General features: G+C 41.1%; 1 protein-coding gene and 1 long non-coding RNA gene across 4 annotated transcripts in view; one reads left to right on the top strand and one right to left on the bottom strand.

The window, feature by feature from the left end:
• The window catches only part of LOC141112278 (uncharacterized), a 151,899-nt gene that overhangs the window by 109,565 nt on the left and 26,965 nt on the right, over positions 1–15,369 (bottom strand). For all 3 annotated transcript variants that reach the window (XR_012236561.1, XR_012236560.1, XR_012236562.1), the window contains exon 3: positions 10,636–10,747. This is a non-coding gene — a long non-coding RNA (uncharacterized lncRNA). The remainder of the gene's footprint in view (positions 1–10,635; positions 10,748–15,369) is intronic.
• The window catches only part of IRF7 (interferon regulatory factor 7), a 44,819-nt gene continuing 32,775 nt past the window's right edge, over positions 3,326–15,369 (top strand). The window contains exons 1-2 of the mRNA XM_073604915.1: positions 3,326–3,416; positions 13,762–13,816. Of these exons, the coding sequence (XP_073461016.1) occupies positions 3,386–3,416; positions 13,762–13,816 (86 nt within the window). The 5' untranslated portion in view covers positions 3,326–3,385. The remainder of the gene's footprint in view (positions 3,417–13,761; positions 13,817–15,369) is intronic.

Below are 15,369 nucleotides of genomic sequence, written 5' to 3'. Positions count from 1 at the left end.
ACATCTCACGAAGCACTGTATAATTCATCATCCAAAAATAGAAAGAGTATGGCACAACTGCAAACCTACCAAGACATGGCAATCCACCTAAACTGACAGGCCGGGCAAGGAGAGCATTAATCAGAAAAACAGCCAAGAGGCCCATGGTAACTCTGGAGGAGCTGCAGAGATCCTCAGCTCAGGTGGGAGAATCCGTCCACAGGATAACTATTAGTCATGCGCTCCACAAATCTGGTCTTTATGGAAGAGTGGCAAGAAGAAAGCCATCGTTGAAAGAAAGCAGTAAGAAGTCCCATTTGCAGTTTGCAAGAAGCTATGTGGGGGACACAGCAAATATGTGGAAGAAGGTTCTCTGGTTAGATGAGAACAAAATGTAACTTTTTGGCCTAAAAGCAAAACGCTATGCATGACGGAAAACTAACACTACACATCACCCTGAACACACCATCCCTACCGTAAAACATGGTGGTGGCAGTATCATGTTGTGGGGATGCTTTTCTTCAGCTAGGACAGGGAAGCTGGTCAGAGTTGATGGGAAGATGGATGGAGCCAAATACAGGGCAATCTTAGAAGAAAACCTGTTAGAGTCTGTGAAAGACTTGAAACTGGGGCAGAGGTTCACCTTCCAGCAGGATAACGACCCTAAACATACAGCCAGAGCTAAAATGGAATGGTTTAGATCAAAGCATATTCATGTGTTAGAATGCCCCAGTCAAAGTCCAGACCTAAATCCAATTGAGAATCTGTGGCAAGACTTAATAATTGCTGTTCAGGGACGCTCTCCATCCAATCTGACAGAGCTTGAGCTATTTTTCAAAGAAGAATGAGCAAAAATGTCACTCTATAGATGTGCAAAGCTGGTAGAGACATCCCCAAAAAGACTTGCAGCTGGTGGTTCTACAAAGTATTGACTGAATACAAATGCACGTTTCACTTTTCACATGTTTATTTATAAAAAAATGTAAAAAACATTTATCATTTTTCTTCCACTTCACAATTATGTGCCACTTTGTGTTGGTCTATCACATAAAATCCCAATAAAATACATCTACGTTTTTGGTTGTAACATGAAAAAATTTGGAAAATTTCAAGGGGTGTGAATATACAAGACCTGTCTGGCCGCACATATATGGATGCACAGCGTTTCTGGAGTCCCAAATAATGGTGAAGTGAAGGAGGAAAGCATCATTCAGCTCCCACTTGGTGCTTGACACTTCTGGGATTTTAGAATAGACTGAATAGTGGACTGGAATGCCGCGTACACACGGTCGGATTTTCCGACGGAAAATGTTCTATGGGAGCTTGTTGTCGGAAATTCCGACCGTGTGTAGGCTCCATCGGACATTTTCCATCGGAATTCCCGTCACACAAAATTTGAGATCTGGTTCTCAAATTTTCCAACAACACAATCCGTTGTCGGAAATTCCGATCGTGTGTACACAATTCTGATGCACAAAATTCCACGCATGCTCGGAATCAAGCAGAAGAGCCATACTGGCTATTGAACTTCATTTTTCTAGGCTCGTCCTACATGTTGTACGTCACCGCGTTCTTGACATTCGGAATTTGTGTGACCATGTGTATGCAAGACAAGTTTGAGCCAACATCCGTCGGATATAATTCATGGATTTTGTTGTCGGAAAATCCTATTGTGTGTACGGGGCATAACTCTCAGGATATTACATTTGATGATTTGCATATTTGTGGACTTTATGTTTTAGTTTTTGTATGTTGTATATTGTCACTCCTTTCTTTGTTTTATTTTTGTTAATGTATAAATTATTATAGCTGGCTGCTTGCTTGTGAGAGAAAGGAGCACAGGGAATATTATACTTTACTAGTAGGGGAGACTAGAAGGAAATGGCTTGGAACTGCTGGCACTTGTAGCTCCATTTTGGCTGTGTACTGCTACCTGTACACTGGGATTGCTGGGTAGTTCTGTATTGGCTGCACGCAGCTGCCTGGGCATTAGGACTGCTGAGATTTGTAGTTCCATATTGGCCGTGTGCTGCTATCAGAACCTGGGACTTGTAGTGCCAAATTGGCTGTGTGCTGCTATCAGAACCTGGGACTTGTAGTGCCAAATTGGCTGTGTGCTGCTATCTGGACACTTGGATCGCTGGAACTAGTAGTCCCATATTGGTTGCATGCTGCTATCTGGACAGGTGAATCGCTGGGACCTGTAGTGTATTGGCTGCGCGCAGCTATCTGGACAGGTGAATCGCTGGGACCTGTAGTGTATTGGCTGCATGCTGCTATCTGGACAGGTGAATCGCTGGGACCTGTAGTGTATTGGCTGCGCGCAGCTATCTGGACAGGTGAATCGCTGGGACCTGTAGTGTATTGGCTGCGTGCTGCTATCTGGACAGGTGAATCGCTGGGACCTGTAGTGTATTGGCTGCGTGCTTCTATCTGGACAGGTGAATCGCTGGGACCTGTAGTGTATTGGCTGCGTGCTTCTATCTGGACAGGTGAATCGCTGGAACCTGTAGTGTATTGGCTGCGCGCAGCTATCTGGACAGGTGAATCGCTGTAACCTGTAGTGTATTGGCTGCGTGCTTCTATCTGGACAGGTGAATCGCTGGGACCTGTAGTGTATTGGCTGCGTGCTTCTATCTGGACAGGTGAATCGCTGGGACCTGTAGTGTATTGGCTGCGTGCTGCTATCTGGACAGGTGAATCGCTGGAACCTGTAGTGTATTGGCTGTGCGCAGCTATCTGGACAGGTGAATCGCTGTAACCTGTAGTGTATTGGCTGCGTGCTTCTATCTGGACAGGTGAATCGCTGGGACCTGTAGTGTATTGGCTGCGTGCTGCTATCTGGACAGGTGAATCGCTGGGACTTGTAGTTCCAGATTGGCTGCATGATGCTATCTATGCAGTGAGAAGTCTGGGACTTGTAGCTGGGAATTAGCTTCATGTTGCTATCTGTACACTGGGACTGCTGGGACTTATAGTGCTACCTTGGCATAAGTGTAATCACTGCTGGAGTTGGGGGCACCCCACCTTCCTTTTTTTTGTAATTCATTCGAATTTTCACCTCCAGTCCTGTGTTCTCTCTCTGCACTCCTAGTTCATCCTGTACACCTGGGGGCTGGGCTCTCCCTGATGATGATGTCACTCGGTGTCACCTTCCAACACTCACACATTGTCAGGACTGAGCTGCTCACACTGGCCGCCCGGAGAGCTGCACTCTGTCATCACATGATTTACAGGAATAGGCTGAGCTTCTGTTAAATATAAAACAGCGCCTCTGCCTTACAACCTATTGAAAGATCCCGCCTTCTCTGGTGTGCCGTAGTCTAATTGGCTGCCCATTGACAGTGAGCCCACTGCTGGGCGGGGCTGAGGGGGTATATTAATGACAGTGAAGCGTGCATAGAGAATGCAGAGAAGAAACATTACAAAGCTGAAAGGTAACTCCCTGCCTATAGTATCTAACTCCAGTCCATACACATAGATCATGTTCTGCATACACATAGCAGTGACAGATCATACTCTACATACACATAGTAGTGACAGATCATACTCTACATACACATAGTAGTGACAGATAATACTCTACATACACACTCTACATACACATAGCAGTGACAGATCATACGCTACATACACATAGTAGTGACAGATCATGGTCTGCATACACATATTAGTGACAGATCATGGTCTGCATACACATATTAGTGACAGATCATGGTCTGCATACACATAGCAGTGACAGATCATGGTCTGCATACACATATTAGTGACAGATCATGTTCTGCATACACATAGCAGTGACAGATCATACTCTACATACACATATTAGTGACAGATCATGCTCTGCTTACACATAGCAGTGACAGATCATGCTCTGCTTACACATAGGTCATTAGAGATTATTTACTGATGTGCATTGCTGTATAGTGTACTGTACATTCTTTATAAAAAGCTCAGCACTACTCACATCATGGTTATACTTGCATTGCATTTTAATTGAGACAATATTGTTATATTTATAAGATGAATGGAGATTTTTTGATGTACTTTAATAATATTGAGAGATGGGTGTTGAAACTATATCTAAACCCAAGAAGAAAAATGTAATCTATTGCAGCAGACCAATCCTTAGATGTGCTGGCTGCATTCGTTTTCTTTTTTCAGTCTAAGAATATTTCTCGCAAGCGCAGATCGTGATAGAATTCCAATATCTTTGTGAATTTCTGTGTAGTGAATTACAGCTTTCCATATGTACTACAAAACCCTTCCTTTCTATGTAACCAGGATAGGGAGAGTTTTGTAGTCCAATTAAGGAGAGCAGCCTAAGGTGACAAACCTTCACCTGCATAGATACAGTGGGGTTGAGTTACTAAAGGCAAATAGACTGTTTGTTTTACAAAGTGGAGTTGCAGTCTGCAAGAGAATTTGCTCCAAAGCTGAGTATATGAAGCTCTGCTGACTTTCATCATCCAATCATGTGCAAGAAAAAATGTTGTTGTTTTTTTTTATATTCCTTGCATGTGATTGGGTATTCTTTGCAAAGTGAGGCTTCACCTCATTTACCAAGCTCTAACGCAAATTCCCTTGCAGAGTGCACCTGCACCTGCAAAGTGAACCATTATTTGCGTTTGGTAAATCAACCCCAGAGAGTGAGTGTTGTCACCCAAGGACAGGGAGTGTGTTACTGTCTGGCAGTATCACTTGGTGAAAATAAAGAGGGGGGAGCCTTAAAAAGAAAATAAGCCTTAAAAAGAAATCAAATATAATAAATCTTTGTTCTTGGGGTTAGATATGCTGTAATATAGAGCTAGTGACCAATCACAGGCTGAAGGTATATATACAAGTCTGGGATCAGTCACCATTCCTTTAGTTATTCTTCCTTTTATTCTTCCTTTTATTATTCTCAGAGTAAACAGTATACTTAATGTATGTTACTCAAACATGGGCTTCTTTTATATTTATATATATATATTTGCTGTTTTTTCCCTGGGAGATTTACTCCCAGGAAAAAAAGAGTGAGGGAAATTCCCACATTTGGGGCTGTCACCAGAACAGGAATAGATGGAAAATCCAATAGGGACACTAGTTCTGGTGACAATCAGGGATTCCCTCACTTTCTGGGCGGATTTCCCTTTATTACCTCTTTTGGCTATAAGACAGAAAGTAAAGGGAAATCTCCCCATTAAGACAGTTTAAAAAAGAAAACCTGACAGGGGTTATACCCTTCCCTTACTATCCATTAAAAAAAACAAAAAAAAACTTTTGTTCTACTTTAAAGCAGAACTCCAAGATTTTTTCTAAAATGCAGTGAAAATAGTAGGGTGTTAAGAGGTGTGTGTCACTTTAAGTATGTTGTGATGACTGTATTATTTACCCTTTAATTAGGAGGATGAACAGCGAGAGTCGCACAGACAGCTGAGGATTCCCATACACGGAAGTCGCAGTGTATTCTGTGAATGGCAAGAGAAGAGAGGACAATCATTCTGTGTATGAGAGCCTTCATCTGTCTGAGCCGCTGTACTTCCACTAACTACAAGAGTAAATATGACGGTGATCACACATACTTAAAGTGACATGCACATCTTACATAGGTACATGATAAATAAGGTTGAAAAAAGGTCCATCAAGTTCAACCTATATTAGTTTAACCTCTGCATATACCACCTTGTGCTGTAAGAGGGTAAAAAAAAAAAACACCCTCCTGAACACACACTGGTGTAAATTAGGGGATCCCGGTGGATCCCACTGTTTACTTAATTTTTTTCACAAGTGACATTTCAGTATAGTACTATTCTCTGCAGTGACATTGCAATGCAGTGGTTGGCATCACAACCCACTGCACTGAATAAAAAGGACAGCGTGCAACACAGTGGTGTGAAATGGCCCCATAGGAAAAAAAGAGATTTTTCCTGGTCTTGCGGCAGGACTGTGAGGGGCAAGCTACCCTGGTGTAGTCCCACCCATCTGGTGTGAACAAGCCCTTATACTTATGCCCCGTACACACGGTTGGATTTTCCGACTGAAAATGTGTGATAGGACCTTGTTGTCGGAAATTCCGACCGTGTGTAGGCTCCATCACACATTTTCCATCGGAATTTCCGACACACAAAGTTTGAGAGCAGGCTATAAAATTTTCCGACAACAAAATCCGTTGTCGGAATTTCCGATCGTGTGTACACAAATCTGGTGCACAAAGTGCCACGCATGCTCAGAATAAATAAAGAGATGAAAGCTATTGGCTACTGCCCCGTTTATAGTCCTGACGTACGTGTTTTACGTCACCGCGTTCAGAAAGGATCGGATTTTCTGACAACTTTGTGTGACCGTGTGTATGCAAGACAAGTTTGAGCCAACATCCGTCGGAAAAAATCCTAGGATTTTGTTGTCGGAATGTCCGATCAATGTTTGACCGTGTGTACGGGGCATGACACTGTACAGAATAAAAAACAAGTTTTTCCTGCAGTTCTGCTTTAAGCTGGCCATAGACGACTGAAATGTCAGCCACTGCTTATGGAATCAGCTGAAATTGGCCCTGCAAGCACCACCTGGCTCTACAAACGTCATTTTAAAAGTCGACCAAGCCCTCGTTCACATTGAACGTGGCTTAGAAGCTGTGCGATATCATGTGACATCGCACGATTTCAAAGCTGTATGTCCATGCGCCTTCGAATGCGACTTGAAAAAAGACACCTGTGCACAGATGTTTATTAAAGTCGCACCCAAAATTGGCAAAAGTAGTGCAGGAACTACTTTTGCAAATCGGTGCGGCGCACAGGCATTGCACCGATCGGAACGGTGTCATTGCCGAAAATAGGCTGCGACTTGTCATGGGATTTGAGCTGTCAAATCGTTTCAATGTGAACGAGGGCTAAAGCTAGCCATAGATGACTTGTTTTATTTTTACTTATTTATTTTTTACTGGGACATTGTATTCTGACAGCGGGGACTTTCCTCTGACAGAATACATTGATCAGCAGCTGCAGCTGATTGGCTGCAGCTGCTGATCGAGAAAGTTCCCAATATTCCCATTTCACAGAGGTTGATCTATTGATAGACTTCTGACAAACAGAGATGGCCACACATGGATCGAAATTCGACCAGTCCCTGCTTAATTGGCCACATTTCGATTGATCTATGGCCAGCTTGAGATGGATGGAATATTTTCAAGGAAATATCAAATCGATGCAGTCACAATTCGGCAATGCCAATGTATTCAGGCACCCATGGGTGCCGCAGCTGCCTGAATAGCCAGAAGTGACGATTTCTCCATCCATGCTGTTTGCATAAACAGGGGAGTCGATTAATTTTTAATTTGTTTAGCCTGCGGGTTGAGCAAGAGAAAATCGAGTGCTGTATGGCCACTTTTAGCAACATAAAGTATTATTGATGAGAGAAAGCTTAAAGTATAACTAAAGGCAAAACTTTTTTTTTGTTTTAGTTAGAGTGAAGAGGTATTAAAACACCTGTCAGTTTTTATTGATGTCCGTGCACCATGTCACCCTCTCTATTTGTCCTGTTTACCATTATCATTGAAGGTGAAAGTAAAAGAAAATCCCACATTTTGAGTTGTCCTCAGAAGAGTAATAGAGAGGAAATCCTGGAGATGGGGATTTCCCTTCACTTCCTGTTTTGGCTTTGGGACAGGAAGTGAAGGTAAATCTCTCTAATGGGACAAATAGGGCAAAAATAAACCTTATAGGGGTTATATCCCTCCCTCACTCTATCCAAAATGAAAAAAAATAATGTTTTGCCTATAGTTCTACTTTAATAGTATGTTGTTGGTAGATCTAAAGGCGATTGAACAATCAGATGTTTAGTATATGGCCAGCTTTAGGATCACCACATGTTACGATCTGATTGTACAATTACCAAAAAACTATGCAGTACAAGGGCCTGCCTGATTGGGTACAAATTAATTGGACAGGTTAGGTAGATCATCATATTACATCATTTTGGTAAAACAAAATATGATTGTACAAAGATGACCCTAAGGCCTCTTAGTGTTAACTGCCGCTCTGAAAAGTGATCCAATGAGGAATGCTTTTTTAGAGGCAGTTGTAAAAAGGTTTGCAGGTGTTCAGATGGCGATACTGTCACCTCCTGAATGCCTCTTTTTTTTTTTTAAAGATGAAAGGGGATTTTGCATAGTAGTAGCTCACCGCAACCGTGACTTCAATGGACGAGTTTGACAGGTGGTGCCGCCAGTCAAACTCCATATGTCTCTGAAGTGTCCTCTTCATTCTTGTGGTTACAACGAGGAAGTGATTACGCGGCTCATATTTTCTGACATATCTTTAGAATAATGTAGTCATCCAATATTTAGAAAGCAGCAGAATAACAATCCTGTTTGTTTAGCTAGTAGGACAGTCCCACTCCTAGCCTGAGATAACCTCTTCACTACTCCTTATTTGCTTGTTTAGTCTATTAAAATAATGTCTTGGTTTTGTTCTATATAGTAAAGTCCAGACAGATGTCACAGCCTAAATCTGGCAATACACTTTACAATCTGATTGTACAATTCTCTTGTATTACATTAGTAATGGTAGAACTAAAGGGAGCTATACAATAAAATTTTATACTAATATATGACAAACTTAACACCAGCCAAAACATAGTATTTGGATAGAGTAGAAGAGAGTTATAGCCTTTGTAAGGTTTTTATTGTGGTCTGCTAGGCAGATGTCACCTCACCTGTCCTTGTAACCAGGGAGCATATCTCTGCAGTGGGGACAATCACAACAGGTAACAACCAGACATGGGTTCTAATCTTTCCCAACTCTAATTTAAAAAAAGGTTTTATTACACTGTGCCCCCATGGACGGACTTTTGCTCACTTCCTGGCTCAGTGGCCACACATGAAATGTAATCTCCTCAATGTCTATAGCAATGGAAACAATAAACCTAAGCCTTCCCCACTTTGTATAGGGACTTGTTCATAATAGCCGCACCCTGAACCACATGTACACTGGTGTGAATTGTGTGTGGGCAGGTGCTATGCATTGTTACAACACATTGCACTGTGTCACAAAATGACATTTCATTGAAGTCTATGCTTAAAAGCATAACAGCACGGTGTATAGGCTTAAATTAAGTGTCCAATCTGCTCTGCTCTCTCATTGTCCAATCATGGGCTGAGGGTGGGTTGTAGACCAGGATTGCTTGACTCCAGTGTAGCCTGCAGAGAACTGTCAGGAACCTGGGACCTGACTCTGCTTTCTGGCAGGAGTGTTGTGATTACAAGGGTTTTTGAGTGCAATTGCATATATTTTTTTCCAAGTAAAGCTTTTGTTTTCCTTTCGGGAGGACAGTTGGTTGTGCAGTTCAGCCTGACCCTTCTTAGACACAACTCTATCCACCCTATAAACAGCCTTGAGATCATGTTTACACCAATATAGAGGGCAGTGTAGGTAGCTTATCTTGGTGTGGTCAGCTATCGAGCAACTACTGGACCCTAGAGATCATCTGCTGAACGTATAGATCACCTACTGGCCCTATAGATCTTCTGAACTTAAAGTGGAAATAAACCCTCCTATCATTTTCAGCCAAGGAAGCTGCCATCTTGGCCTTTGTTTAATCTACAACTGCCATGATGCTGCACATGTGATCAGTTATGACACTAGCCATTGAATGGTTTGACAGTCTGGTTGAGAGCACAACCAATGGGAGGGTTACAATCCCTGCACATGCCGGAAATGTAACTTATTTGAAAGTTAAATGGATGGGTTTACTTCCACTTTAAATCTTTGTATGGAACCTATAGATTATCTACTAGATCCATAGGTCTTATGGACCCTATAGATCATCTACTTGAGCTATAGATCTTGTGGACCCTATAGATGTATTGGACCTATAGATATCATGGACCCTCTAGATCATCTACTGGATCAATAGATTTAATGAACCTACAGATCTAGACATATTGATTATTTTTGGGACTCATAGATTATCTACTGGACCTATAGATCTTGTGGAACCTTTAGATCTATTGGACCTATAGATCTTGTGGACCCTACAGATTTATTGGACTTATAGATCTACTTATAGATCTACTAGACCTGTAGATTAGCTACTGGACCTATAGATCTTGTGGACCCTATAGGTCTACTGGACCTTATAGATCATCTACTGGATATATAACTCTAGTGGACCTATAGATTATCTTCTAGACCTATAGATCATGTGGGGCTTATACATCTTGTGGAACCTATAGATATAATGGACCTTCTTTAGATCTTATGGCCTCTGTTGATCTACTGGATCTTATAGATCTACTGAATCTATAGATCTTGTGGACCTAAAGATCATCTACAGGAACTATAGATCTAATGGACACTATAGAATAAATCTTACCAAATCTGGCATTTGCCAGAACAGAAGGTGAGTGGAAATTCCCAAAGGGGACACAGACACCAAGGAAAACCCAGCATAGGGTTTCACCTTTCCCTACTCAATCCAAAAACTACTGGGAAATGTTCTTGGTTGGAGTTGCACTGGTAACATTAACTGCACCTAACTAAATCTAAGCTATTTTCAGTGGCCTGATCATATAAATATAAAACATGACAAATAAACATGTTCATACATTTGTTAGGTGAGTACGGTCTGACATATATAAACACTCTATTACCATGAACATCCAATACCATGGATTCTTACCACAGGGCTGTGGATTCATTGCCGGTTACTCATACACTTGGAAACCGCCCATGTCTCTTGCCAAATTCAGATTCTTTTGATTTCCCAGAAGCAACAATTGTTTCTCTTCACTCTGTCAGAATACAAAAGGAGAATGTGTGAACTTATAGGGCTCTATTTATCAATGTTTTCACCCAAAATTCACACTACATTCATACAAGATTCACAGTTTTAACCTCTTGCCACCAACGTAATGCTGTAGCACAGAATATTTGATCAGTTAGAGTCCAATTTCTGAAAGATGGTATTAACTGAAATACCACAAAGTATTTGAGCAGCACAGTGATCATGCTCCTACATGGGAATATTTATATCTTATTGTGTAATGATCAAGTATTCCATCGATGGGCAGCTGAGGTTTTTGTTGTGAGAACGTGCTTACTGCACATTCCCAGCAAAGGGACAGAGTTGTCAAAGACAGCTCTCAGTCTATACAAATGATCGGGAAATGGCGGGACCGGCTCCCAATTATATGGCCACTGTGTCAGTCAATCACTGTGGTCACATGACTAGACAAACCCAGTTCAAGGGACCCTGGGGCGGGTGGGAAGGGATTCATTGGAAAAATATACAAATGTTGTGTGACTCTTGGGTGAGAACATTGATAAGTAGACCCCTATATATTCTTTTCGGTGCTGTCTAGAAAGCTTAAAATGGATGAAACGGTAGTAAGTATTTGAGCAGCACAGTGATCATACTCCTGCCAGTACATGGGACTCTTTAAATCTACTTATGCAAAAGCTGTTTCAACCATGGCTTCTGTGGAGTAGGGGTTTGGATCCAACAAGATTGTATAACCATACAGGATATGGTGATAAAGGATCAAAAAGTCCTCACCCTAATCAGTTCTTAGCACAATAAAAAAATCTCATATCCCAAAAATAAGAGGATTATTCCTCATTTCAGGGGAGTGGGATTTTCAAGGATCCATCCACTGTTCTAAAAAGGAGAGATAATACTCTTATTATTGGGATATGTGATGGCACAAGACCTATTTATTTTAATAAAAACATATATTCCTATAATCGTTTATTCCCACTATAATAGGTATCTCAATTATCAGTAAAATGTATAAGTAATCATGTGATCATCTTGTAAATGGGAGAATCTGGCAGTTTCTGAGATCTTTCTCTAGTATGACTCTGTAATATTGATTCCTCACTACTAATAGCAAACATTGATCCTATAGATCTGTTCCCATTCATGGTATCATTCAGTGGGGTATAATGTGCAGTATAGCGCCACCTAGGAGACATTTATAGGCATCGTTACAAAAAAAGAGATGAATTGAACTACACTTGGGCTAATTTACAAAAGGAGTTGAGAATCTTCACTCCAAAAATGGTGTGAATACTAATTTCAATTATCCAGTCATGTAAGAAGCATCTGCACATGAGTGAGTATTTCCAGTGATCAGGAATTTGCTTTTCAGTACTGGATAATCAAAGTAAATATTCATACATATTTTTTTTTTTTTTATCATAAATATATCCCTGATATACACTTTGTGGGCCTCCCAAACTGTAGCCTCGTTTACCTCCCCAGGGACATTTATTTTAAAGTACCACTCCAGTTCTTCCTTGATTCTTTTTAAAATATCTTTGTCTTGTAACTGATCTTCATTCAATCTCCACCCTGAGCCCTGGATGTGGGTTTCCCCTATTTTTATTTGTAAACTCACTGGTGCATGATCAGAAAACGTCATATTACCGATAACTACCTCCATAACATCTTCCAGCAACCTATGTTCAATCAGGAAGAAGTCAAGTCTCGAATACGTCACATGTATGGGGGAGTAAAAAGTATAGTCTCTTGTATCACCATGCTGGATCCTCCATACATTTACCAGCTAGAGCTGTTGCAGCTTTTTTTTAAATTTACCTGCCCAAGCTCCATCCATCCCCCGGACATGTGACGAGCAGTCCTTTCCAGGGTCTAAACATAAATTGAAGTCTCCCGCAATAATAGCCTTCCCTGTCTTAAATTCTTCAAACTTTGCCAATATACCTGTTACTTTTCTATAAGTGTTTCTATTTGGCCCATAGATGTTTGCCAGGGAGCACTTCGAGCCGTTGATTTTGCCTTTTAAGAAGAGAAACCGCCCCTCCAGGTCAGCCAATGCCTCCTCCATTTCAAACCTGGTCTCCCTGGCAAACCCTATGGCAACACCTCTTGCCCCTTTTATTGGTGAATCACCGTAAAACCATACTGGGAAGTCTCTAGAATAGATTTTTTGATTCTTGCTGACGCTTAGATGTGTCTCTTGAAGCATCGCCACCTCAGCTTTCAATATCTTCAGTTCACATAGGATATTAGCATGTTTCACGTGGGAATTCAAGCCCCTGACGTTATAAGAGATAATTTTTAAACTGGACATCCTCACTCATTCTAATTTATGTTCTTCACTTTGTGATACAAGCTCATGGTTCCATTTCATTGAAGAGCCCCTCCCTTCCCCCCCCCCCTGCACCCTCCCCTCCCTCGGCCCCCCTCCAACCCCCTGCCACTCCCCCACCCCCCCTCCACCCCCCAGGACCCCCCCCCCATACATATTTTTTGAGTGAAGGTTTTCAACTCCTTTAGTAAATCAGTCTCACTAACATAACCAGATTTGATCACATTCACCTTTTGTCTTTCATAAAGAATCTTCACTTTTAGTATTGCAAATGTGCATATCTTAAACAAGCAAGTGCAAATAATATGCAACTGCAAATCTCACTACAACCGGCATTTCTTATTGTAGAATGTCAGAATCTAAATGTCGATAAACCTTTTATAGAAAAAAAGCCTTTATTGAGAGAATACACTGGCGAATGAAAATGGGAATCTTGTTTTTTAAATGTCGGGTGATGTAACAAGCATTTGACAGCCAAGATGTAGCAAATGCTCAGCGTATTGTGCCATAAGTAAGACCCTACTGTTTGTATATTGTTATTTGCAGTCAAATTATACCAAGCAACATTACATACCAAAATAGGCATCCATTGCATCCCCTCTATGGCTAATATCATTAGAATTTTAATCAAAAAATATTTTGCTCTGTACTATGCTTATAATTATGTATGTTTCTCCTTTTATATCCAATAGGCTTACGCGTTCGAGAATATTTGTGTTCTCAAGACCAAAGAACAATGCCCGTAAGGTGAGACTTATTGGAACTCTAGTAAGAATTCTGCAAGCATTCATGTATAGTATGACCACTGAATTTCATAAAGCTGAACTCCAGGCTAATGGCTAAACACACAGATAAAATACATATATAATACATATTTTACCTGCCAAAGGATTTGTATTTCTGTCCGTCCAGTCCTTGGATTTACACAGCTTTACCACACAGAACAGCCCTGGCTGAAAAGGGAGCTCTGATTTTTCTCTGCTGCGGTAAAGTAACACATAAGCTGGCCATACACAGTTGGAATTCTTTCACATGCTGTGTTCAGCAGGGGATCCATGAGCAGTTCCCTCGCTGAATCCAAGCATAAAGGGATAGATACAGCGCTTCCAAAACGTTCCTGCCCATTGTAATAAATGGGCAGCGCTTCGGAAGCGCCTTAAAAGTGCTTCGGAAGCACCGCAACACAGGAGTTTTTAACCCCTTCTTTGGGGTTAAAAGCGTCACTAAAAGAAGCGGCGCTCTAGAGCTAACGCGGCCGCGGCCCCAGTGTGAAAAGGGGTCTTAGTGTCACGGGTGACGTCAGTTAGCGTCAGTTAGTGTCCAAGTATTGTTGAGTTGAGTATTTTGCAGACCTTGCTTTTTGTCGCAAAGTTTTAAAAATTAAAAAAAAAAAAAAAAAAGGAAATATATATTTTCCTTTTCTTTCTTCATTTCCTAAAACAAATGAGAACTGCAAAATACTCACCATGGCTCTTAGCAAATATTTTTGCAAAAAATGTTTTTTGTTTTTTTCCCGAAACTTGTGGCAAAACATAAAATATTCCATGGGCTCAAAATGCCTCTCCTCTCAGAAAATAGCTTGGGGTGTCTACTTTCCAAAATGGGGTCATTTGGGGGGGGGTTTTGTGCTATCTTGGCATTTTATGGCCCCGAAACTGTGATAGGTAGTGAGGAGTGAAATCAAAAATTTACGCCCTTAGAAAAAGACTGAAGGCGGTGATTGGTTTTCGGGGCCCCGTACGCGGCTAGGCTCCCAAAAAGTCTCACACATGTGGTATCCCCATACTCAGGAGAAGCAACATAGTGTACTTTGGGGTGTAATTTCACATATGCCCATGGCATGTTTGAGCAATATATCATTTAGTGACAACTTTGTGTAAAAAATTTTTTTTTTTTTATGTCATTTTTCAATCTTGTGACAAAGAAATTAAATATTCTTTTTTTCATGCAAAATGCAGCGTTTTGCATGTAATAGAATTCAATGGACAAGCATCAAAAACGCAAGTGCACCGTTTTTGCAGCGTTTTTGCAGCGTTTTTGATGCGTTTTTGCCGTTTTTTTTTTTTTTTTTTAATTTTTTTTAAATTTTTTTTTAGACTGTAAAAAAAAAAAAAAAACGCAAAACGCGGCAAAAACGCCGCAAAAACACTACAAAAACGCTGCTCAAAAACGTGGCAAGCATGAAAAAAAAAACTCCAAAAATGCTCAAAAGCAACATGCATAGGTGTGAATCGAGCCTAAGATAAAAAACCTTCAGTGTGCAGCGACTCCCTTCAGCCCCCCTAACACCTTGCCTGAGC

Source organism: Aquarana catesbeiana, linkage group LG11 (assembly GCF_042186555.1).
Source record: "Aquarana catesbeiana isolate 2022-GZ linkage group LG11, ASM4218655v1, whole genome shotgun sequence".
Classification (NCBI taxonomy): domain Eukaryota; kingdom Metazoa; phylum Chordata; class Amphibia; order Anura; family Ranidae; genus Aquarana; species Aquarana catesbeiana.
Note: the sequence above shows the minus strand (reverse complement) of the source record. Positions and strands in the feature narration are given on the sequence as shown.